The 22,606-nt window shown below is 51.3% G+C and overlaps 8 protein-coding genes across 8 annotated transcripts; 3 read left to right on the top strand and 5 right to left on the bottom strand.

Annotated features, from left to right (window-relative positions):
* Positions 1–307: 307 nt before the first annotated feature.
* Positions 308–2,399, bottom strand: PV08_05669 (uncharacterized protein; the record flags this gene model as incomplete). The annotated part of the gene is made up of 5 exons (XM_016380010.1): positions 308–403; positions 449–1,630; positions 1,680–1,946; positions 1,995–2,251; positions 2,303–2,399. 5 exons carry the CDS (start codon positions 2,397–2,399, stop codon positions 308–310), a joined length of 1,899 nt encoding a protein of 632 aa, XP_016235837.1.
* Positions 2,400–4,517: 2,118 nt separating this feature from the next.
* PV08_05668 (uncharacterized protein) lies at positions 4,518–9,290 on the bottom strand (the record flags this gene model as incomplete). Its single annotated transcript, XM_016380009.1, has 4 exons — positions 4,518–6,875; positions 6,923–7,127; positions 7,172–8,246; positions 8,312–9,290. 4 exons carry the CDS (start codon positions 9,288–9,290, stop codon positions 4,518–4,520), a joined length of 4,617 nt encoding a protein of 1,538 aa, XP_016235836.1.
* A 353-nt stretch (positions 9,291–9,643) lies between these two features.
* Positions 9,644–10,394, top strand: PV08_05667 (uncharacterized protein; the record flags this gene model as incomplete). Its single annotated transcript, XM_016380008.1, has 2 exons — positions 9,644–10,288; positions 10,338–10,394. 2 exons carry the CDS (start codon positions 9,644–9,646, stop codon positions 10,392–10,394), a joined length of 702 nt encoding a protein of 233 aa, XP_016235835.1.
* A 513-nt stretch (positions 10,395–10,907) lies between these two features.
* On the bottom strand, positions 10,908–11,834 carry PV08_05666 (uncharacterized protein; the record flags this gene model as incomplete). The annotated part of the gene is made up of 2 exons (XM_016380007.1): positions 10,908–11,676; positions 11,725–11,834. 2 exons carry the CDS (start codon positions 11,832–11,834, stop codon positions 10,908–10,910), a joined length of 879 nt encoding a protein of 292 aa, XP_016235834.1.
* A 350-nt stretch (positions 11,835–12,184) lies between these two features.
* On the top strand, positions 12,185–13,162 carry PV08_05665 (uncharacterized protein; the record flags this gene model as incomplete). Its single annotated transcript, XM_016380006.1, has 1 exon — positions 12,185–13,162. One exon carries the CDS (start codon positions 12,185–12,187, stop codon positions 13,160–13,162), a length of 978 nt encoding a protein of 325 aa, XP_016235833.1.
* Positions 13,163–14,306: 1,144 nt separating this feature from the next.
* PV08_05664 (uncharacterized protein) lies at positions 14,307–15,044 on the bottom strand (the record flags this gene model as incomplete). Its single annotated transcript, XM_016380005.1, has 1 exon — positions 14,307–15,044. One exon carries the CDS (start codon positions 15,042–15,044, stop codon positions 14,307–14,309), a length of 738 nt encoding a protein of 245 aa, XP_016235832.1.
* A 413-nt stretch (positions 15,045–15,457) lies between these two features.
* On the top strand, positions 15,458–16,927 carry PV08_05663 (uncharacterized protein; the record flags this gene model as incomplete). Its single annotated transcript, XM_016380004.1, has 1 exon — positions 15,458–16,927. One exon carries the CDS (start codon positions 15,458–15,460, stop codon positions 16,925–16,927), a length of 1,470 nt encoding a protein of 489 aa, XP_016235831.1.
* Positions 16,928–21,557: 4,630 nt separating this feature from the next.
* PV08_05662 (uncharacterized protein) lies at positions 21,558–22,437 on the bottom strand (the record flags this gene model as incomplete). Its single annotated transcript, XM_016380003.1, has 2 exons — positions 21,558–22,279; positions 22,305–22,437. 2 exons carry the CDS (start codon positions 22,435–22,437, stop codon positions 21,558–21,560), a joined length of 855 nt encoding a protein of 284 aa, XP_016235830.1.
* Between the last annotated feature and the right edge of the window lie 169 nt (positions 22,438–22,606).

Genomic DNA, 22,606 nt, shown 5'->3' with positions numbered 1-22,606 from the left:
CTTTGACATCTCGTGAGGACTCCCATGTCAACGCTTGATTGCTCCCTATATGAGGCCCTCAACTCAACCTGGCTGCCAGACACCGACAAGGACACCGTGTGACCAGTCGTCGAAGCTGCACGAGCTCGAGTCTAAGGATGGGCTCAGGTCGATAGAGGAGTTGGAAACGAGACCACATTCATAATGGATTTCATCAGGGGACCTATTGACTATACAATGCCTGCCAGCCTGGCGGCCTGAGAACGCTCTGCACATTTGAAATAATCCCACATTATTGGCCACTCCTGCTGCGTCCCCCTGCGGCTGGCTATCGCGAAACAATCTTGTCCACTTCCTCCCTGGCTTCCGACCAGGTCTCCAGGTTCTTCCGTGCCCACTCAATGTGGCACCGAGCATACGAGATCTGAAGATGTTAGCCTTTATCTTACTGTGTCGATGTGGAACTTACCATGTATCTCTGAAGATCATCTTCCTTTTCCTTCTGGAATCTCTTCAGGTCACGCATGACACCTTGAGTTGCATCTTTGACATCACTTTCTGAGACTTCTAGAGCCTGCTCAAGATGGGTCAAGCTCTCTCTGGTCTTCCCGATTTGATCCCGCCTCGTTCTCTCGGGATCGACGTCCACGAAACCGTTGACGGCGTGTCGGAAACTACCAAATATTTTGTTCGTCACGAAGTTACCGCTCGGTGACTTTTTATGTGAAGCAGGAGACGTGGGTCCAGAAGGAGGGTGGCCCTGGGTTGCAGAAGGTGGAGGAGAGGTTCCCGTATCGCCATGAGTCGGCGGAAAGTCAGAGTCGACTGATTCGGTTTCGTCGTGCCCTTCATGCCCATATCGATCGGGTGGACTCCTACCAGAGGCACTCGAAGTCGACCGCCTAGGCGGGCTGGCTATTGTCGTGCTTTGAGACAAGTATGCGTCAATTCTCTTGGCCTCTGCTTCGCTGCGTTCCAATGACTCCAGGAGACCTCTCTTCTTGTCGAGCTCTTCTCTGGTCATATCTTGCTGCACTCTCTTGAGGACGCGGTACCTCAACACGTTGCGCACCACTCCGGCGAACTGTGCACTTTCCCGCATCGGTTCGGCGAAAGTTGCACCCAACCCCAAGGCGAGCTCTTCAGTGGAGATGTAGGTACTATCGACCGCCTGACCTACCCGCTCGATAGCAGCTGCTACGGTTGGTGACTGTTCAGAAAGAGAAAAGCCATTATACCGTGCCCCCAGCTCCGAAAGGTCTGTTGATAGTTTTGTCAAATGCTCAATTGTGCGACGATTCACCTTCTCTATACTACCTTGCAACAGAAGTTCCAATTCGCGAGTTGAGGCTTCGAAGTTGATAAAGTAAGGGTCCAAGTCGGCCTCGCTCAGCTTGTCCGAAGACGGAGGGAAGCGGCCGAAAACTTGAGGTCCAGGCGTTGTGTGAGCGACAGCAGATGGATAAGTCTGGTCCGGAGGAGATATTGGCGTTCCGCTACTCGATGTCGGCCCTCCGGATCTCAATTTGGCGGAGGAAGAAGGTACAGGCAACCAGTTGTGGGCCTGAGTAGGGTTTGCCGGGTCTAACGGAGGGGCTTTCAGGTTGTTCTTCGGGACCGATGCCACGGGATGAGCATGCAGAACTTCATTCTGCGAAAATCAGCATAAGCGCCTCTTTGTCTGAGTCATTGCCACTCACCCAACTCGAGTTCGGATCGAGGAATCTCCACCAGACACCATCCTCAACCACTTCTTTCATCCTCCTACACCGATTCAGGAAGACTGCAAGCATCCTCTTGCGTTGGTCGATGATGCCAACGTCTTCTTTAGCTTTGGTTGGTTTTGCTGCATAGTCTGCCATGGTATGCTTTTCGGGTATGGGAGGAACTACCAGCGTAGGATGTAGATTTACCAGCGCGTTTCTCAGCGAGCTGAATTCTGAGTAGCGCCGGGTGACCTCAATGTCCTGCTCAAGTTAGCTGCGCACGCTTCCCTTCCAACCAGGGTAACATACTCCAGTGCGAATCTTGTAGACAATGTAGCCTCCATCTGAACTCTTGCCCGCATCAGTTATGACAATCTCCAGGTCTGGATTCTCGTATAAAATCTGCTGCACTCTGCTGTCGTATCCACCTTTAGGCGGTATATGTCCTGCCCCGGCTTGCTGGTTCTCTTCCTCCTCATCGTCGGTGGTCTGCTCGGATCGCGAGGAATACTGAGGCTTGGTCGGGGGTGAATGTGAGGTGTCAGACGTGGAGGGGTCATTAGAGTCTGTGGCAGGGGGTCAGCAATAGTACCTCAAGGAATATTAATAGAGCATACAGGTCGTGCTCAGGGCTGGGTGGTTTGTTGATTCAACGGAAGGGTCCTGGTTGGTGTAGGATCCATAGGGATTGTTGTCTTCATCATCCTGCCACATGGTGCTGCGTGCAAAGGACAAGTGGTGGATGCAAATGCACTTCCGAAGCTGCTATTACCTTGCGTGAAACAATGATGCCATGAACGCAAGTCGATTAGACGGGCTGGTCGATTATATGTGGACTCTCGTAGTGGTGGTTGAAGGCATCTCCGAATACAGGTCGCAGCGGACTGTGACAGCCACCACGTCACGTCATTGGTCCTTCGACTCGATAAGCTTGGACCACCACTAAAAGTACAAAGCACATGCTGTGGTACAAAGAGGACGGACTTCTAGGCGCCTCTCAAGTGACGACCTGCAACATCCTATGCGTAGCAGCTGCTGTTTCTATGGCTCTGCTAGGGGCCGCTGGTAAGGGCAAAGGGAACTGCATTGGCAATAGCTGGACTACTGTACTCTCTCTGAGCCCACGGTGCCTCCTCTCATCCTCATTGCCTTCACATTGTGTTCTGCGAAAATCGTGCCTGTTCCCACACCAGCACTGATCGATAGACGTTGTGGACGGCTTGATAGCAGCTCAAGCCAAGGGTCAACGTCGACAACCTCTTGTTACGTGAAACCTGTTCCTGTTGGCTAGGATCTAAAGCCTGATGTTCTGTTTCATCTCGGTGTGACTCTGCAACCTCCCCCAAATTTCATGTTGAAGTCTGCCCATCTATGATCCGCGTTCGCTGTGTCTTTCATACATAGCCGATAACATGACCCTGCCTGTTATAAGGCACGATTGGCCCGTTTACCATTGTCGGTTGCACAATCGACATTCCTTGACCCATGCTTGGGTTGTCGATCGATCGACTCCATGGCCACCGATGCACAAACCAGAAGTTTGACCTTCTGCAGCAACACCAGCACAAGGAAGCCAGCAAGAAGAGTCCTGCGAGCACAACCCCCACTATTAAGCCGACCCGTGCGCCTGTTGACCAAGTGTTCCAACCATCATCGCTCTGTTGGTCGACCACATATACCAAGGGCGCAGTTCCAGTGGCAGCTGATGTCGCCGTGGGATTCAATGACACAATCCAGGTTGAGTAGATGACACTTTTGGAATCCTGCAAGAAAACATCTATCACCGTGGCTGTGGCGAGCGAAGTCACCGTGGCCCCCATCGTAGGTGACGGTGTGTATTTCGTCGTCGGGACAGGCAGAGGAGCGAACGGCGGGAGGCTAATAGTCACAGCTTGACCAGCTGAGGCAGGGATCGTGGTGGGTATGTAGGATGTGACGGTGTCAGTAAGGACGCTCGGCGAAAATATTGCAGTGGCTGTTGCAGTGACCAGTTGAGTGAATACCGACATGGTGAGGAGGCACCAACTTCTTTGGCTGCATTCAGGTTGAAGGGTCAAGACGAGGGAGATGATGATGCTGCTGCGTGCGACGAGATGATGATAAATTTTGGAGACACCGAGTTGCGTCGATTGAATCAGTCACCACCCACGATGAAAAACTAAGGAGGCAAGAGGGGAGTGGTACTAGCAGGAGAGTGAGCAACGCAACAACTATTCACATGGAGCTTATTGCAATGGCTGCAACTGCACAATTGAGTAAAAGTCTACCACAACTCAGTATGACCATTCTGCTGTCCCGGAAAGACCACCAGATGCTGACTTGAAATTTGTTCCAGGCACGATTTAATCCTCCTCAAAACCTGGTGTATTTGATTCCTGCAGGCCTTTGTATGTGAAAGCCCTCCACTGTTCATCGTGGGTTTCATCTCTGATCCTCTATTATGCGCCATTGACCGCGGGTGGATGTCCTGCTGCTATTCGCTGCTCGCCAGCTTCAACCATGGCCATCTGATCCTGGAGGTGCGGCATGAAGAATCGCCATGCGAGCCAGCCGCAGAAGGGAATGATTAGGAGGAAACAGAGGAGGATTCCGAGGCCTGGCTGCATGGTGACGCCTAGGAGGTGTGGCAGTTCTTTTGGAGTCCCCTGTAGTCTCTTGAGACGTGAAATAAATGGCAATGTGAGGGCGTTTCTCGATTGTGGCGAGGAGCTGCGACCTGTTCCTTTGTCTGTTGTTGTGGACGATGCTGGGACGTGGAGTTTATTTTGTTTCTTGTATTTGTGTGAGCAACTGAGTGAGTGGAATTTGCTGCCTCGTATTTACTCTTGTGTTTCACTTTGAATTCTCAAGTGCCCGATTCACTGCTTCAGTAGCAACCGGATTGCCATAAGTATCGCGACACGACTGGTGAATGTGCTCCAATTTCTCATGTAACTCATTCCCAGGTATAGCATTCAGTCGACAATGTAGTAGTGCACCCGCAAGATTTACGACCTGCACAAACACCACCAAAAAGTCGTGATCATATGTAACTCCAAGGGGATGCGATAATGTCAAGTTGGTGGACGAGGGACCCACGCGCCCCATCATGTTCGCGATCTGATCAAGTCCTTCACACGCCCATCGCAAGACCAGTTGAAGTCGCCTCGATGGTAAGAGGTGAAAAGAGTACTGGCACAGTACATATGACCAGATATCGAGCTCACGTACATCGTCGACGTAGAGGTTCTGCCTCTCCTCCGCGAATAGATCGTTCTTCGACCGAACGATCTCGGTGAGCCTTGACGAGACCGAATGCTCGAACAGATGCAAGCTGTGATCATCCTCAAGATCACCCTGAACATCCCGCCCAATCCGCAAATATCTATTTAGTATAGCCTCTATTGGGTAATGTGAGCGTACACTCTCCTGGCAGAGTTCCTCGATAAGAGCTTCTCTGATCGCAAGAGGACAAAGCCCCAAATTTGAAATGATTGGCATATGTTGTAAACTCAACATATTTGCAGCTGTGACGGCTTCGGCACGCACTTCTTCATCGTCATCGTTCAAGAGATCGTAGAGAAGAACAAGTAAACGGGGCCAGAGCCTTTTCTCATAAGAATTCTCCATGGTTGACTTAACATGCCCAATGTAAGTAGAAAGCGCAACTGCCGCACTCAACCTCGAAGGGAACTCGAGATAGTCCTTCGAGGCATATCCAACAGCGTCAAGCCATAGCTGAGTACGCTTCATACTAGCGGAATCCGCCATATGCTCTGACTTGAAGCACCTTAACATGTGCGCCTCCAGCTTCAAAGCCGTAGTCCACAGCCCTCTGGACGTTGCAAGTTCTTGCAGTTTAATATTGTCGAGCAGTGGCATCAACAAGCTCAGGTCAGGTTTGAGGTCCGAAGCAAGGCAGCTCTCCAAGCAAGCGAACGCTCTCTCGAGCACTTCTGGCTGACCCATAAGCGCACTATAATTCTCGCTGATCAAAGATACCAACAAGTTGATCAAGGTAGGAGTTGGCCGGCCGCTGATTTTGGTATGCACAGTTTCCAAGAAGACGCGTAGTGCTTCTGGATCGTCCGCAAACTGGCATACAAGGCCTTTTCTCGTCTCTATCTGCGATGGTGTGATATCAGAGAACATGTAGCAGAATACTTTGTATAAAAGCAGCCTTTGCGTCAAAAAAGGGCTATGAACAGATATCCTGCTCTGTAATGCTTGCACTTCGTCGGGGAAATGGTGCACACAGAGCATGCGGGACGGCCATTTGCGGTTCCAGATAAGCACGCTGGCATCATTAAGAATGTCCAGCCAAGCGGCATTGACATATGGAGACCAAGCTGTTGCCGTACTGCTTGGTGCAAAGTCTTTCGCCAGGAGCTCCAACAGGATTCCTAGCTCATTGATGTTCAAAGAATTGGTGCCCGCCTCCATGATGTATCTGCAGCAGAGCAAGCGTCCATGGATACCATTTTCGCATGACAGGGTTGCAGTCGCTTCGAACAATTTATGAACTGCGTGTCCGGTGCCCAATGGGGACAAACGATGCGACATCAAAAACGCTGCATGGTCTCGTACAGCCCATGCTGGATTTGACAACTCTCGAGCAATCACAACATCAATTTCTGCAGATTTACTAGCAGTGATCTTAGCATGTCCAAGCAGATCCAAGGCTGCAAACACGAGCTCAGTAGGGTCAATCGTGTCATTAGCCGCAGCATGCGGAATTTGGTGTGCTGACTGAAGCATGCGAACGGCAATCGAGGAGGACGTCTCCCTGAAGACTAGTTCCGTCGAGTAGATGGTGTCAGCATTCTCGAAAACGTTGGAGGAATCGATGCGGTTGATGCACGCTCTGAGAAGCATGAGGCCACAGTTTCTAATGGCCCAAATCTTTGAAGTGAGGCAAAACGCCGCTAGCTCAATTATCGATGATAAAAAGTGAACCACAACAGCTGCAAACCTCGATGTTGTCATGATGTCTTTAAGAATATTCAAGGCATGCACTTGGGGTAGTCTTGGTTCTCCTATATCTGAAGCCGTCTTCTCCGCTGTTTGTTTGGCGATGGTCGTCAGATCTGCTATCGCAGAAGAGAAAACCACCATATCCGAAGGGCTGAGCAACGCCGTGATCATTGCAGGCAATCCAGCTGAGCGGCGTGTGAGACGATCAGCCTGTTCATCGATCTGTGCTAAAGCGATCTGTGAGAGTCAGCTTTGTTTGTACAGTACCTTCTCAAAACACTTACTCTGTACCACTCTTGGAGAAGACCACGGACGCCGGCTTCGGTCGAGGTACGGACAGTCTCGCAACACAGAAGGAAGGTATTCGCTACTGTCGAAAATGCACCTCTATGTCGAAGTGACATTAGTTGGTCCATGCAGAGAGACCCAATAGCCGAATATAGATCTTTATCGGGACCAGATGCCAACAGCAACGATTGAAGAACGAGGCTGTCCACGTCAGAAAACTGGCATGGTGTATCAAGTAGACTTACCTTGAGTCACGCAAAGCTCTCCAAGAATAAGCGAGCATGTCTTTAGGGCCCTGTGTGCCGTCGTCGTCGGCCAGGTCCGAAGTTCTTTCCGGAGAATCAACACATAATTGGGATCTGACTTGATCCCATACCTGAGAACATACCCTCAAGATCCGTGCAGCATCAAATTTAGTAGCCTGTTTGTCGTTGGCCTCGAAGCCACGGAGTTGAAAACTCAACCCTAATAAGTAACCATGTAAGGGGTAGATTGATCCGGGCTGCAAGCTTCCTTCAATAGATAGCTGAGCTTCTAACTGCGTTATGCATCTCAACAGTGCTGTCTCGGCGGAATTTTGCTGGGATTGAAGGATACGATTCAGGTGGGAGCGTATTGCCCAGAGTCTTCCCATCCCGTCTGCATGATCGCTCCTGCCAGTCTGAACAACTAGAGACTCTACGCCGTGCAGCAGTCCAGGATTGATAGCCAGAGACAATACTTCTGGTGTTTCTGAGGCGAGACAATGGAGAAGAGCTGTCGACGCTTGTCTGACATCCTCGAAAGGGTCCAAAATGAGATTGCACAAGTACGTCATGAGCTCTGAGTCACTTGAGAATGTGCCAATCTCTAATCTGGAGTCGAGAAGGCACTGGAGGGATTGCAAGGCCAGTATGTGGCGTGGATATGAGACTCCACTGCTCAACTCGGCTCGTAAAAAGTGGTAGTAACTTGATGTAAAACGGCGATACGACGCAACAACCACATCTGCTTCAGAGACGGACCCGTTCTGTTTCTGCTTTAGGAGTGCCGAGCACCCTGCTTGGATTCTTCTCAGCAGTCTCTTCGTGACACTCATAATCTCTCCTCTCTCATGAGCGTCCGCATCATCATGAAGGTACCGCAAGCCTAGACTGATGCAGTTTAGAGCGCCCTCAGGGACAATTGAATTAGCAGCAGCCGATGCTGTCAAAAGCCCATACGTCAATATTTGAATTTCTGAGCTTGACAGCTTGAATATATGTGAGAACCAGCGGTATGGATCTTGTTCGGTCGAATGTCGATCCTCTGGGAAGGCAGAATTAAAAATCGATAAAGTTTCTGTTCAACATATCTTAGTTAGCGGGAAGGGAATGTAGATCGGGAGACCGTCACAGAGCACTTACCTCCCTCCGTTAACAGGCTCTTTGACACACCGGCACGTAATGTAGAAAGAAACAGTGCCAATCGCGCCTCGCTTTCGCAGGAGTCTCTTGCGTGCAGTCTGGCAAAAGCAGCAAACCTGTGCTTGTCGTCCAGGACGACCGGCAGAATGTTCTGAGCGAAGTCACCGAGTGCTTCATGGTTCCTCTCCAAGTATAGTCCAATGACGCTCTCCACTAGATCATGAAGACTGGGGCGACCTGGTCGTGCTGGTCCACGAGAACAAAGGGCAGAGCAGGTCTTGATGGCTGTACTTCTTGTGTTGACGTCAATGCTTGCAAAGATCAGGGCAAGAAGAAGAGAAGGCATACTACCGTTTCCTATCTCTGACAAGTCCATTACTGTAATATGATGCTCGACTAGACGTTCTTTCCAAGCCAGTGCATAACTTGTGGTTGTTTTTTCAACGAACCGTTCGAGATAGTCATGGACCTGAGTCTTTCGAACGAACCCAGCCAGCATGAGACAAGCTTTCTTGAGGCCAGACCGAGGTGAGCACAGAAGCACAATCTCGACTAAGGGTGGAACAGCAATTGTCATGATGCTGTCTACTTCCGTATCAGACATTTCTTTGAGCATATCACACAGAGTCTCCAACACTTGAAAAGCCGGCTTCGTCATCCCGTCGTCGAAAGCTTTATGGGCACATTGAAAAGCATCGAGCCATACTTCTCTCGAGATTGTGAAGCAACGGAGCTCAGCACAGGGACTTGCAGCACTGGCATTGATAAATACACACAGGGCATTGCAAGCAGCCGTAATGTGTTTGTCGAGAACTTGAGGATCTCGGACGGTGAGAATGAGCCCCTTCCAAAGAGTTTGCAACTGGGGGACTTGGTCGGCTTGTCGCAATGCCTGTCGCAATGCGCCCTTCCCCAGATCCGAGAGGATGGCGATCGAAAGTGGTATTGGAGCCTCGAGGGCCCGTGAAACCACATCCATCCCAGCCCCAGACCCGATCAATGTCTGTGAGGTTCCAGACAATCCATCTTTCAATCCCAGACAGGGTGCCTCATCAATTGTGCATGCTGTATGTTGTTGTAGTGAAAGGGCAGATAGACCCAAAAATTGCCCAGAAGTTGTACAGTAGAGAAACTGGCGGAAATTCTTCGGTTGTGGATGGTCACGTGAGCCAGGTAGCGCCGCCGTCGATCCGAGTCTAACATTTTTCTCTCCAGCATCATTTTACCTTCGATATCGCCGAGCGCATTAACGACCGTCCTCTTGTCACACCACACGCGCCCTTCTTCGTAATCCTCCTTCGTTCGACCAGAGATTTCCATCATCCCTTCAAAATGTCGGTCTGGGACGCCTTCACGGGCAGGAGAAAACAGCAGGCAGAGCCTCATCAGACCGAGTCTGCGCCTACGCCTTCAGCCGGAGGTTACGCCCCAGCATCATTCGATCCTTCATACACCACCGACGTCTCTACGCTCCTGGGAGCCGCCTCTCTTCCCGATGCCTCGAAGTTGCATCCTCTGGCTGGTTTGAATCAACAGACACTTGACTATCTTTCGTTAGACGAATCAACCTTATCAGATCTTCCGGGCGCTCGATCATTTCTACCCTCTCGAGGCTGGTCGGACGACCTTTGCTACGGAACAGGAACCGTGTACTTAGCGGCTCTGACTACTGGTGGAGCATGGGGTTTAATAGAGGGCCTTAATCGGACACCCGCATCGGCACCTCCGAAGTTGCGCCTCAACAGTGTCCTGAATAGCATAACGAGGAGAGGGCCTTTCCTGGGAAACTCCGCTGGAGTTGTAGCAATGGTTTATAACGGCTTCAACTCCACGCTCGGCTATTATCGCGGCAAACACGATGCGGCCAACAGCATAGTGGCGGGTGCACTTAGCGGAGCAATCTTCAAGAGCACAAGAGGGCTGAAGCCAATGCTGATCTCCAGTGGTATCGTCGCATCAATTGCTGGCGCCTGGGCGGTAAGCTAGACTCCGTGTTATTGACCGTATCTTTGCTGACAGTGACCAGCTTACTCGCAAAGTCCTATTTGAGCCTCCACAGGAAAGCCAGAACGCCAACCTATAATCCGAGAATATGACACCTACGAAAGACGAGCACCAGACAATGTATTCAATGAGTGCGCTTGTCTTCTTCAGGAATGTCCTCTTCTGTACAAAATTTCGAGTTCCACCTTACGAGGCCATTCTCCCACTGCGTCGGTGGGCATCCCTTCCAATCTTCACTCACGTGTGATTAGCATAGCGGGATTTGTTTACATCTACGGCGTTTGGACAAGAGTGTATGATAGAGTCAATGCAGGAGACACCGATATGCCGGACTGGGATGTCGGCGGTCGAGGTCATCAGGTGAAGATCCAGCGGCTGCGTTGTTCGACTGGTTCTTCATGTCTGCTGTTGAGATAACCTCATTAACAGTGCCAGGGACTTGGCTATGATTGACTACCCCGAACACGTCGTTTGGGGTTTACGGATGAGTTATATAATCAAGTCATTCGATAATTATATCCTTCTCACTACTCTCGAGGTTGCTTTTCTTTTAAGAAATACTTGTCAAGGCGCTCTTTCGGGGTCGCAAGAATTACAACATAGTACGGCGCCAGGCCTTCGCAGCCAGTGCTTCTATCAACGGAGTGTCGACAACGCCTCTGGTCGATTCGTCGGCTATGGATTCAACAACAGCATCAGCCACCAGATCCGCTTTGAGCGGCTTTTCCACAGCCGCACCAAATATCCTAGTAAGGTTGCCGCCAACTAGACTGTTGACAGTACTTCCCACCATGCCGGAGGCAGCTATCGGGAGCGTGAATTTCCGGCTACTGTCGTACAAGAAGCCTGGCCGTATGAAGATGTTCCTCAACTTGATCATATTGCTAGCGATCGTGTTCTCCGCTTCTCGTTTGGTGGTGATGTACCTAGTTGGAAGCATAGGCGCGCCTGCGGCGGCGGAGATATACACGAAGGTGCTTGCGCCTTCTCTTTCCGCCTCTTGAGCTAGAGCAATCGCAGAATCTCTGTTCATCAACTCGTATGTGATCTGGCCGTCTTTTTCGCCCTTGCCGAGCTCAGCTCCGGGCTTGCGTTCGAGAGGATTACTCGTGCTGCCGGCTTTGGAGGAACTGAAGGCTCTTGAGAGGCCGGAGAAGACACTCTCTTTCCCGGAAATGACACCCTTGTAGTCTGCTTCGAGCAGAATGCCCATAGTATGGACGACGGCGTCGGCTCCTTTCAGGTGCGAAGTGTAAGTCGCAGGCTTGAGGATGTCACCTTTAGCCCAGGTGACGGATTCTGACCAAGAGGGAGGTGAGGGTTCTGAGGTCACCGAGGACCACTTTGGCTCCCCGGAACGGCTGGGTCATCGTCAGTAAAGCACATGTGGTAGGTTGGACAAGCTGTACCTTATGGACGTCACGTCCCAACCGCGAGCAACTGCGGACTTGCATATGCGAGATCCGAGGAAGCCATTCCCGCCAGCAACTACAAGCCTCTTCTTTGCAGCCTGAGACATGCTCTGTTATAGCTGGATTGAAGATGCCTGCTATTGTTCGAATATCAGCTAGGACGCAGTCAGAGCAACCTCCTACCAGGAAGGCTCCATGTCGCTGCGAGTCGTGGAATGATCATCGGGAACTTTTTTGGCGCAAACACTGACGTATTTGATACGGAGGTTATTTACGGAAGGTCTGCCGAACGCTTAACGACGTCTTTTTTTGCCCTGGATTATGCGCGAGCAAGTTTGCGATTCAAGAAGGCAACTCGAGCACTGTAACATGCGGTATTGCTTCGATCTAACCGTAAACCTACCACCTTCCATCTCGTGATTTACTTCACCCTTTTTCGAGCTGATTTCGACCCATCATGCCTCCGTCAAAACGGCGCAAACTCAGCCCGAGCCCGGAGGAGACCACTTCTACAGACGTAGCCGCCAACGACACGAGAGTGCCTACAACCGATGTAAAGGACAGCAAGACTACGGAATCTCAGGGGGAACAAAGTGGAGGAACGCCTCTTGCCGAGCCATCCATAGAGCAAGCGACCAGCGATAAAACACCCCTGCCCCCGGCATCGTCAACAACGACCGACAGACTCGCTCGCTTCAAAGCGCTCAAGTCCCGCGCTTCCGCTTCGGCCAAGTCCAACCTCGCCGAAGCGAAAGCAGAAGCCACCCGCGCCGCCATCGACCCCAGCGTCCTCGCGAGTCTGTCTCGGAAATCGGCCATCGCCTCACACAACATCCTTAAAGCCGACACTGAAGAGGACGAAGGCAAAGGCGCCTTCGAGCGCAAGCGTGCGTGGGACTACACCATCGAGGAATCTGAGCGTTGGGACGAACGTGTGAACCGCAAGAAGCACGCCCGCGAGAACAACGCCTTCGCAGACTACTCGGCCGAAGCTGCCAAGATGTACGATCGGCAGATCCGAGATCTCGAGAAAGCCGCGGCCAAAGACGGCGGCAGGAACCGCGAAGAGTACGAGCGTCAGAAGGCGGAGATTCTCGAAACTGCCGCGCGCACGGGCGGTTTGGAAATTGTCGAGATGGAGAATGGCGAACTCGTCGCCATCGACAGGGACGGCCGGTTTTATGCAGACAACGACAGCACGGGATTTGTAGAGCAGAAGCCAAAGCGGGAAAACGTTGACCGTTTGGTCGAGGATCTGAGAAAGGCCGAGGAAGCGAGGTTCAAGGCTCGGCGCGCAAGAGGACGTGAGGAGGAAGGAGGTGACGTCACGTATATCAACGAGAAGAACAAGCAGTTCAACATGAAGTTGGCCAGATTTTACGATCGATACACGGCCGACATACGGGAGAGTTTCGAGAGAGGAACTGCTATGTGAGATAAGACTATTCTGGGAACATCCACAGATAAGAAACAGACTTTACACGTTTATCATCTATATGTTTTGGACACGTCTCGACTACACAACATGATACCAGAAGCATCACTTGAAATCACAGGTACTAGGGAGGAGGGCCATGCCTTTGCGCGAAGAAATGGATTCTATTTGGTAGTCGGAATCACCGACTAGTGCGGGTTTCGTGCTTTGAGGGTATACTTCTATTCCATATCGTAGTGAGTAAACGTGTGATGGAGCTCTGAAGGCTGCAAGATCAGTCGATTGTGAACATCCAGTCATCTCCAGGGCGTTATCAGACATGGGCAGCACTGCTGGTTTACCTCCTCCAGGCGTGGACTTGCAGTCATGACATAGTAGATCCTCCGTCGCAAGCCGTAGCCAGTACGCTCTTCAAACTGAGAAAAGAACGTAGCCAAGGTAAGATGATGTCTTCTTGCCTCGTTGTAGAGGGGAAAACACGAAAATTTCATCTTTCAGTGGTACGCAGGTAAGACTCTTTCTGCAGAAAGCAAATCGCATTCTGCAGAGGGTCATATTGTGCGACTTGACTCGAGGCCTTAGTCAGGTGAGGCACATCGGACTTCCTCCAGGGGTGAGGGGAATGGCCTGAGGGTGTCAGAAATGTTTTCCCGTTCCTAAACCATATATCGACGGGCCTTAGACGGATAGTATTGCGATCAACAGCCAAATGGATGTCAACGCAGAGCAACTGAAGCTATCCACCAAGTCAGCCCAGGGTGTAAGTGCATCGTTAAGAGCCTGGCGACGCGCAATCGCTCCATAACCATGAGACAGGCACCAGGCAACACCTTTCATGGAGCTTTAGGCTTCATCGGTTCAATGAGTTTTCTCAGAATTGTACGTCGGTACCGCTCGGCCAACAGGCATATTGAGCAAGAGGAGGGATCGAACTCAGGATCGCTTATGTCGAGAAGCCTCCATCCGAGACAATGTTGACCTGTCTTTGGGGTTTGCAGACGAAGCCGCACAATTGTCGGAATCGCAATTCTCGCTTGCTCTTAAACCCAGGCCGTATATGTCATGGTTGTTGAAGATTCTACTCACATTTGCAGATGGGTCGACCTGTCTCGCGAGAAATTGTCGACCTTACTCTGTTTGTATTTCACTTTCTTTTGACGGGCTTTCCTTCCGTCTTTTCCAGCTCTTGTAGCCTGGCTTCTTCTGTTACCAGCCTGGCTTTCTCTTCCGCCACCATCGCTTGTACTTTCTTCACGGCCTCACCCAGCCGATCCAACTCTTTGCCTTCTTCTTCTCTGCTAAATTTGTTACCTCCACTACTTCTCATGGGTATCTCTGCAGTGGGAGGCGCTTTTATCTGGCTTTTGGCCCCTTTTCCGGTCTTTGACTTTGTTGCTTGGGAACCGCCCGTGAGAAGATCGTAGAAGACTTCTACGGGCTCATTAAACAAGACCTCTTCGTAACAAACGCTGCTAATCATCGATCTATCGCGCTTTTGCTGCTCAATGTCACCATAGTAAGGATGTAGCTTGAGGCCATGCCAGATCTGTTGCGGTTTCTCGGTGCTTTCCGGGACAAAGTAGAACTTGATCGCAATCTCGAATTCACCCCACCCCGTCTCTTCTACCTCAAAGGGAGGACCTTCAATCATTCTCACACTATTGGCGTATGTATCGTGCAACTTGAATTGGACTTTCTTCAGCCAGTAGGATATATCTTCGTTGTTGATCCCGCGGACAAACACTTTCCACTTGTGCGTGTGGTCGGGTGGCGCATCCTTAGGTCTGTTCTCGGGGTCGAAAGGGATCGCTTCGGTGCCGTAGACGAAAGGGCGGTAGACCTGAACGCCTCGGACGCGCTTGGTTCCAGCCGGAGCAGGCATCTCAACACAGTACGCGAAAAATCGTCCTTCGATGCAGAGGTTATGATTCGTGGTAACACATCTGCGCCAAGGGACTGGGGGTGCGGAATGCAAGCAGGAGTGCGTTGGAATAGGGATATGACTGTGGCATTCGAATCCTGGACATCAAGCACTTGCGAAAGGTTGTGCTGCTGGAGAGAAAGACTGAGAAGATTGACGAGGATACATCGACTCGGTCTTCAAAACGAGCCTCCGCTGTTCTTGGCGCGTTCTCGTGCCTGCGATTTCTCCGCATTTGTAGAGATGGCGCTTTGATGATCCCCCGTTATTGTTGACACCACCAGACAACTTTTCTTTTGTCGGGGTCGTATTACGAAGCAGGCGTCGGAGGCTCGACCATGCCGTGGAAATAGAGCTACGGTAGCCAGCACGACATGCAAACCCTCCCACAGCTATGTCGTCGAGCCGCCCTTCCCAACATTGGAGGCCGCTGTTTGTTCGGTCGAAATGCGTTCAATTCTCTGCGACCATCGTCGTCTTCACGAGCCGCTCGCAAGCCTCCTAACATGAAACCAGTCCGGGATCGGCAGAACAATCTCACACGGCTCACCAAGTCTCCAAGCCCCCTAGACAACTACTACATAACACTCGCGCTCGGCCAAAAGCTCACTAAGCTGGGCTTCCGCTCCATCCAAACCGTAGTCAAACTGTTCAATCACCACCGCGCCGAGCTGCAGAGGGCAAAGATCCACCATGACCGTGCGGTTTCTACCTCTCTGCATAACAGCCAATGGACCCGCACCTACGAGGAAGCACTCACCTCCGATGAGGTCGCGCTGGTGCTGAATCCCAACGTCCTTCCGCGGATCTTCGAAGCGTTTGGTGAAGCCGACTTCCACAGACAGAATGTCGGCAAGTTTGCGCAGTTAGGTTACTACTCGCTCTGTTGTGCCTTCGAGGCCGGCGATCTGGAGGCAGCTATCAAAGTCGCGTTTATCGAACATCAATCGAAAAAGGTATCGAGCCGAGTGTCTGGGTTCCTGAAACAACATGCCGCAAAGATGATCGACTGGCGTACCATGTCTCTCTGGTGTGAACTAGCCACCGAGATGTCGCACTCAAAGGAGGGTGCTGAGGCCAACTACCTTTTGGCCAAGAAGCTTGACGCCATGCTCGAGCCTAGCAATCGTCTCATGTCTAGAGCCGAGATGTTCGAAAGGTACAGACCAACATGGAGCCTAGTCCACGATTCGGCAAATCATTATCTATCACACTTCGACAGGGACGATCCAGAAGGAGACCCGGTACAGAGGGATCTCGACAATGCCATCCGCGACGGCGTGAAGAAGTGGAAAGACCCCAAGGCGGCACACGAGCTTCTCCTCATGCCAGGCGAGGTCACAAAGTTCTCCGACCGGTGGCTGTCCCTCATGACCATGTCTGCCATGGAAGGGAGCGCAGAGCATTGTGTCAGGCTCGCACTCTACCACCTAGGCAAAGACGGCTGGCTCAACCACCACCTGGACGAGAACGATCACTGGGTTACGTCTGAACGGAAAGACAAACCGAAGAATTGGATTGGCATCGAGTGGCTTGGGTTGAGCGCAGCTCTGGAGAACACAGATGCAAGTCTCAAGACGCGGAGATATCTCCGACTTGCGCTTCTGCTACGTGAGCATGGCTTGGACAAGGACGCCATACCATGGCTTACAACTGCGAAAGATGACCTTGAAGATCAGGGACTCGACACCGATCGAGAATGGGTTGAGTACATTGATGGATTCGCACAACATTGGTACAACGACGAGTTCATGACCAGGAAATCTGAGGATGATTGGTTCCTGGAGGACTTTGAAGCCCGAAGCAAGAATGATGCAGTAGAGGAATCACTTCAGAAGGGTTAGTCAAGGGGCGAACCATCCCATCCGCTTTATGTTGCTGTATCATGGTACGAAACGAAAAGCGACGATATGAAACGAAATGGCTTCGAAGCATCGCGTTGTCCCCCTCGTACGTAGGCAACATGGCAAACACCTGGCAACATTACAAGCCATCGATCGCCCAAGGTCTTTGCTCCAGCTATGGTATCGATGAACGACTACCTTGAACTAGTGTGGGCGATCGTTGCATCAAAGTCGCTACGAGCTTCACTTTTCTCTCTCGTGATGGTCACTCGAACCAGAGCGCTGATCATCGGGACCATACGGCGTTCTGGAAAACAGACTCTGAAGCAAGTACGAGTAGGATCTCTCTGGATCCTGGCGTGGAACGATGCAGTCGATCTTTTGCTAGAAAGGGTAACGAAGCCAAGAATCTCTCTCGTACGTACGAGGAACAAGGACAAAGGCCAGGCCGTGGAGGCAAAGATGGGGTCAAGGATGCACTTGCCTACCTAGGCAGCTATTAGTTAGTCTGTAACCCGAACGACATTCACGATCTAGAGCTCTGATCGTGCCCTTTGGATCTCGACCACTATCTCGATCTGAATCTTGATGTTGATGTTACAGTAGATCAATTTGTTTGTTGGCTCTACTCCTCTAGGATGGTACGATTTTTGACCGATAGTTCAATTACTACCTGCACGAGTACGAGGCCGGAGCAATGCTCTCTTATCATCCCATTCGAATAACACATGTCATTGACATTGGACCACCCCTTCACATCTCACGCAAACTGTGCGTAGGTACAGGCGATTGTGTGTACTTACTCCACCATGTGAATGGCCCGCCCCGTTTTGCGCGGGTATTTTTCCCGGGACTTGTCTTTTTTTTTTCTTTTCGTAAGACATTATTACGATCATGACAAACGCATGTATGTAAGAATTACTCGATCCTGTTGGAAGATTCGGCGCTCTCGTGCTCGGGTGCACAAAGAACAAGTACAGGGTGACTAAGTACAGGAGATAAAGAGATCTGCCAACGCCGCGCCACTCCTCAGGCAATGTTCCAGCATTGTCCATTTTGAGATTCAGAGTTTCGGGTGTCTTCACCTCTTCATTACGAAGCACTCCAAAAGAAAAAGGAGGATTGCCTTCGTGTTCGAGGTTGTCTCGTCACGCGCTCTCTTACTCGTTTTCGTTTCTCGTACTTGGTCCGACACCAATCCGTTCAAGTACTCCACACTCTTACTCGTCGCAGCACTGACAAGATCCAAAGCGGAGTCTCCTAGAGAAACTGCAACTGTTTGGTCCAGGAGCAGAGGAATGGGTTATTGGTTTTTTTTTTCCCCAAAATCAGAAGGGGTCGTCCGAAAATACGAGAAGCTGACAGCAGTAGTAAATGTTGCTCATAAACATAGTTTCTTGGTGTTCGCACGCCGGTCCTCATATCCGCCGGTCGGCAACTTGCTCTCATTTTCTTTGTTCATGGGGCGTCATACTGTTTTCCATCTTGCTTCCGTTCGAGGGCGAGACGGATGAGTCGTGACGATTATGATGATAATGCACGGCGCTTTTTCCATCCGAGGGCGTGCCAGGTTCGGACGTGCCCTCCATGACAGTTGTTCGAAAGAAGGGGAAAAAAGAAAAGAAGCCAAGCCCACAGACTGGATGGAGGTCTTCTCCCTCTATGAATCTGTCGGCGACGACCTGCAAGAACTTTTTGTCTCAACCGTGGGCAGATGTTGTGCTTCTCACGACCTTTGGGTCATGTTTCGTGGTACTTGTTCCGCAAGAGGCAGAACTGCGGCCCATCTGACTGGGTAGTAGGGGTGTTGAGGATTGGTGTTGTATTGGGGCGATGGCATCTCGGTTTCGACATGTCGATGGGTCCGCCTTACACACAACACGCAATCTAACTCGTATTGGCATAATACAAAAAGTGCCGGTGGTTCCTCTTCCACGTCAGGTGGAAACGTCGTCCGATTTCCGTCTCCCGTCGTCTCGTCCGACGCAAAGCGGGATGCCGCCGTGCAACGGACCGCTATGGATCTTTTCAGAAGGACGCCTGGGACGGACATGAAATCCTATTTTGGCCATTGTGGGCTTCAACTTTGTGCCCAGAACGGAAAACTCTTGGTCCACACCCACAAGGGCGACATCTCGTCCTGGTGCACCTGGGGTTAATGATTCTATCAAAAGCGTTGCAGTCGAAGCACCCCCGTCATGCCTGCCGATTTGAAGAATCGTAGATCGGACGACCATCCTGTCATGATATGCCGATCCATGTGGGACATCCCTCGATCAATGCTTCATGGCACGACGAGTGGCGCCTTCCTGGAAGCGTGGGACGTGCTCGCACGCGTAGTACATCCAGAACGTGTGCTGAGGGCTCGTCCCATGCAGTCCCTGTTGCATCCATTGACGCTGAAAAAGGGGCCCAGCTCAGAACCTCACAGGGGAAGAATAACGCTTTATGCAAAGGACCCACCATCAAGGCATTGTAGATCTTAGCTTTATTTCAGTCTGGAAGAGGGGACTTCTCGAGGAATAGGTCGAAGGTAACCGACATGCCCATCTTAATGCAGCATGCTCTGCATCGTACCCAAAGGGGGTTTCATGCGAAAGAGTTCTTCCCCCGCGCCCGTGACAGTATCAAATTAGAGACGGTCGCTTCACCAAAGGTTTGCAGCCGCCTCGCCCTGCCCACGGCAGATAAGTTGACAAGGTATGTACGATCTACGATCTGTACCGACTTGAGGGGGCTGTTGAAACTCCGTTGAAGTCGGTGGGTCTATTCCGCTCAGTCACGCACACACACACACTCTCTCTCTCTCTGTCTGTGCTCAGGGCAGCCGACCGCCAAGGAGTGAAGAATTGCAGACAGAGAAGGTACTCGTAATCGAAAGGGTCTGATCCGTCCGAGAAGGCAAGAGATTGCTGTCTTCTCCGTGGAGTGAGTTTCATAAGCCTTGGCCTGCCAGATAAGATTCTCGGAGCCCTTTTGGTCCGTGAAGGTCCTCGGACTAGACAACAAAATGATGTGCTCCGTTCTCCATCTCGTCCGAAGCCGAGACTGAACGGATGATGTATCAAGCTCGTGCTGGTGTCACCGCCGTACTATGGCAGTCCGGCGTTTCTCCTTGCCGAAATCGTTCTGGTCAGATGCCTGTGCCTGCATCGGCGAGATAGTAGTGTTGGCATTTTCTATCCTTGTGCCGCCGCTGAGGTGACTCGTAGTCTCAACGTCACAGACTAACTCGTACACAGAGAATGTAGTCATGATGATATAGATGGTGTCAACCGGGCCAGGCCGATTATTCCGCTTTTGACGCTTTATTGCCTCTGGTGCATCTACCCGAGCAAGACCCATATTAGACACCGAGATTTGATAGGTGTAGAGTATCTGTATCAGCGTACCAGAGAGACGTGGGGTGTTCTGCCAGGAGGTGAACGCCAGGAATACTTCATCCAATTGATTCTTCCGCAAGACCCGTATGCTGCCGTGCTCTCTCTTAATCTCGTTTGGATGGGGCCCCCTCCCGACTCGCTTGTCGTACCGGTGGATCACGGTGACCGGGGGCAGATCTATTCGAGACTTTCCAGATTGACTCCTTCGACCCACTGCCCCAGTGCCCTCTGATCGGCCCTTAGATCAGTTGGAGGACGCCTCACATTAGCTGGAGGTCTGGACTTCTCTAAGCGACCAACAGAACCACCTCACACATTGTCAGGTAGGTGTGAGCGTCTTAAGATGTACCAGTTACGCAGTCATGTTCATAATGCTCGCACCTTCAAACAAATCCAGCACATTAGTAGTCGCTCCCCACCATGCTGGACAAGGACAGTTCGCTTTACAGAATGGTACGGTATGAGCTGGGCTTCGATGAGCTTGCTTGTTCCTCAAACTGAGAGAATCTGCCTTTCATGGCGGTCTTGCATTCGACACCCCCTATCGTCCCTAGCATGGACAGTGGGTCCATTAAGGGCATTACCCACTAATCCTTTCGCGCTGGCACCAAGCATCTGTTTCTTAGGAGATTTTGGTCGTTTCCAACGTGGATTGGTGAAGACCAAGTCTGGCTCCTGACAAGCCCGGAATGCCTCCTTCAATCTTGCCTGTGCAAAGCGTGCATGGCATTTTGTGGTTCTGCTCCTCGACAGCTCGTCTGGGCTGTCACATTAGCTTCTTACGTCCGGAACGATCATCCTGCGACTTTCCGGGCCGTCCAGGTAAGCGAGAACGTCAATGTACGTCTCCTAGAGTCGCTCAAAGTTCTCTTTGGTCAACGCTACTTGTTAGTCCCATGACTTCGGTTGGTCTGCGAACGACTTCACCGGCCAGCATAGGAACCCCACACATAGGTTGACCAACAGTGGGTATCCAGGCTAGAACCCCTGGTGGGATGGACATACTGTCGTGAAGTACTCATTGAGAGCATGTTTGTCGTATGCACGGCTTGGTTGAGGCAGGTTTGCTCTGGGAAGAACCGCCTAAATCCGCTGTAATACTCAAGGAATCAGAGACCGAGGTGGCCTCCGCTGACCCGTATGCATTAGAACTCCTTTTCCCAAGGACTATAGCATTGAACTGATCATGCTACTGTTCTTATGCCTCATGTCACACTCTTGATAGGAGCCCAAATTCGCCCTTCTCATTAATCATCATCGTCATCGTAGTACTCCGAATCACCTCCGGAATTGTGCCTTCTGCGTCTCTGGCCCTCTCTATTTCCTTTCTTGAGCTTCAGAGGGAAACCTGCGCCACGCTGTAGGAGACCCTTTACCAGATTGGTACTCGGCTGCACTTGATCGAAATCTTTTGCATTGACGACGCGAAAGGGCTCGCTGAAGGTGATATCGACAGCCGGGACCTTTGAGCCTTTTTGGTTCAAAATTCCGGCCTCCATCTTCATAAGAGTGAATTGTAGGCGATAGTCACCGGCTCTTCGGACGGACAAATCAGGGAAGATGAAGAACGAGCCTGGTATTTGATGAGGCGGTCTTTCTTTCCTCGTCGAGGAAGCTGAAGACCTCGGAATGAACCGATCAATCGTAGGACTGGGAGGAGCAGAAGGCGCTCTCGGATGTTGCGGCATCGTTTCCGGGTCAGGGTCGTCCATAGTTACGGTCGGACTGGCCACCATAGTCCCAAGGAGCAACCTTTGAACTTCTTTCCTACCGTCGTCTCGAAAAAAGTGCATGGTGGTTAAGTCTTGACTCGGTGTCTCCGCCGCCACCAGATTACAGTACACCACCCACCACTGGCTTGTGATTTCTTCCACATCTGCAGGATTGTCTGGGTCAAAGTCTTGCATCATCAACTGAAGTATTGGCGGAGGATCAATAGGCCTTTTAAGGATTAATACGAGAGCGTACGCTGGAATCAAAATGTGTGAAGATACCTTCTGTCTTTCCCGTCTGGTCCAGCGCGGGCGGCTCTAGGCTGCTGTCGAACATATAGTGAGCACCTACTTGGCTTTTGGGGGTCGATGAGCGGCCTTGCAGCTGGAAGAGCTTCTGCGTTCGAATGGCCATGACGAGCATCTGCTCGCCTTGATGAATTTATTGTGGATCCGTGGAAATGCGATTGTGCAAACTGCAGCTGGTCCTGAGACCCAGACGGCGGAAACGAAGAAGCCGACGCTCTTAATGAGGACCTGTTCCGACTTCAATTCGCATGCTTTAAAGCGGCCCGTCTCAGACA

This window comes from Exophiala spinifera (assembly GCF_000836115.1).
Source record: "Exophiala spinifera strain CBS 89968 unplaced genomic scaffold supercont1.4, whole genome shotgun sequence".
In the NCBI taxonomy this organism is placed as follows: Eukaryota; Fungi; Ascomycota; class Eurotiomycetes; order Chaetothyriales; family Herpotrichiellaceae; genus Exophiala; species Exophiala spinifera.
This window is presented reverse-complemented; position numbering and strand designations above follow the sequence as displayed.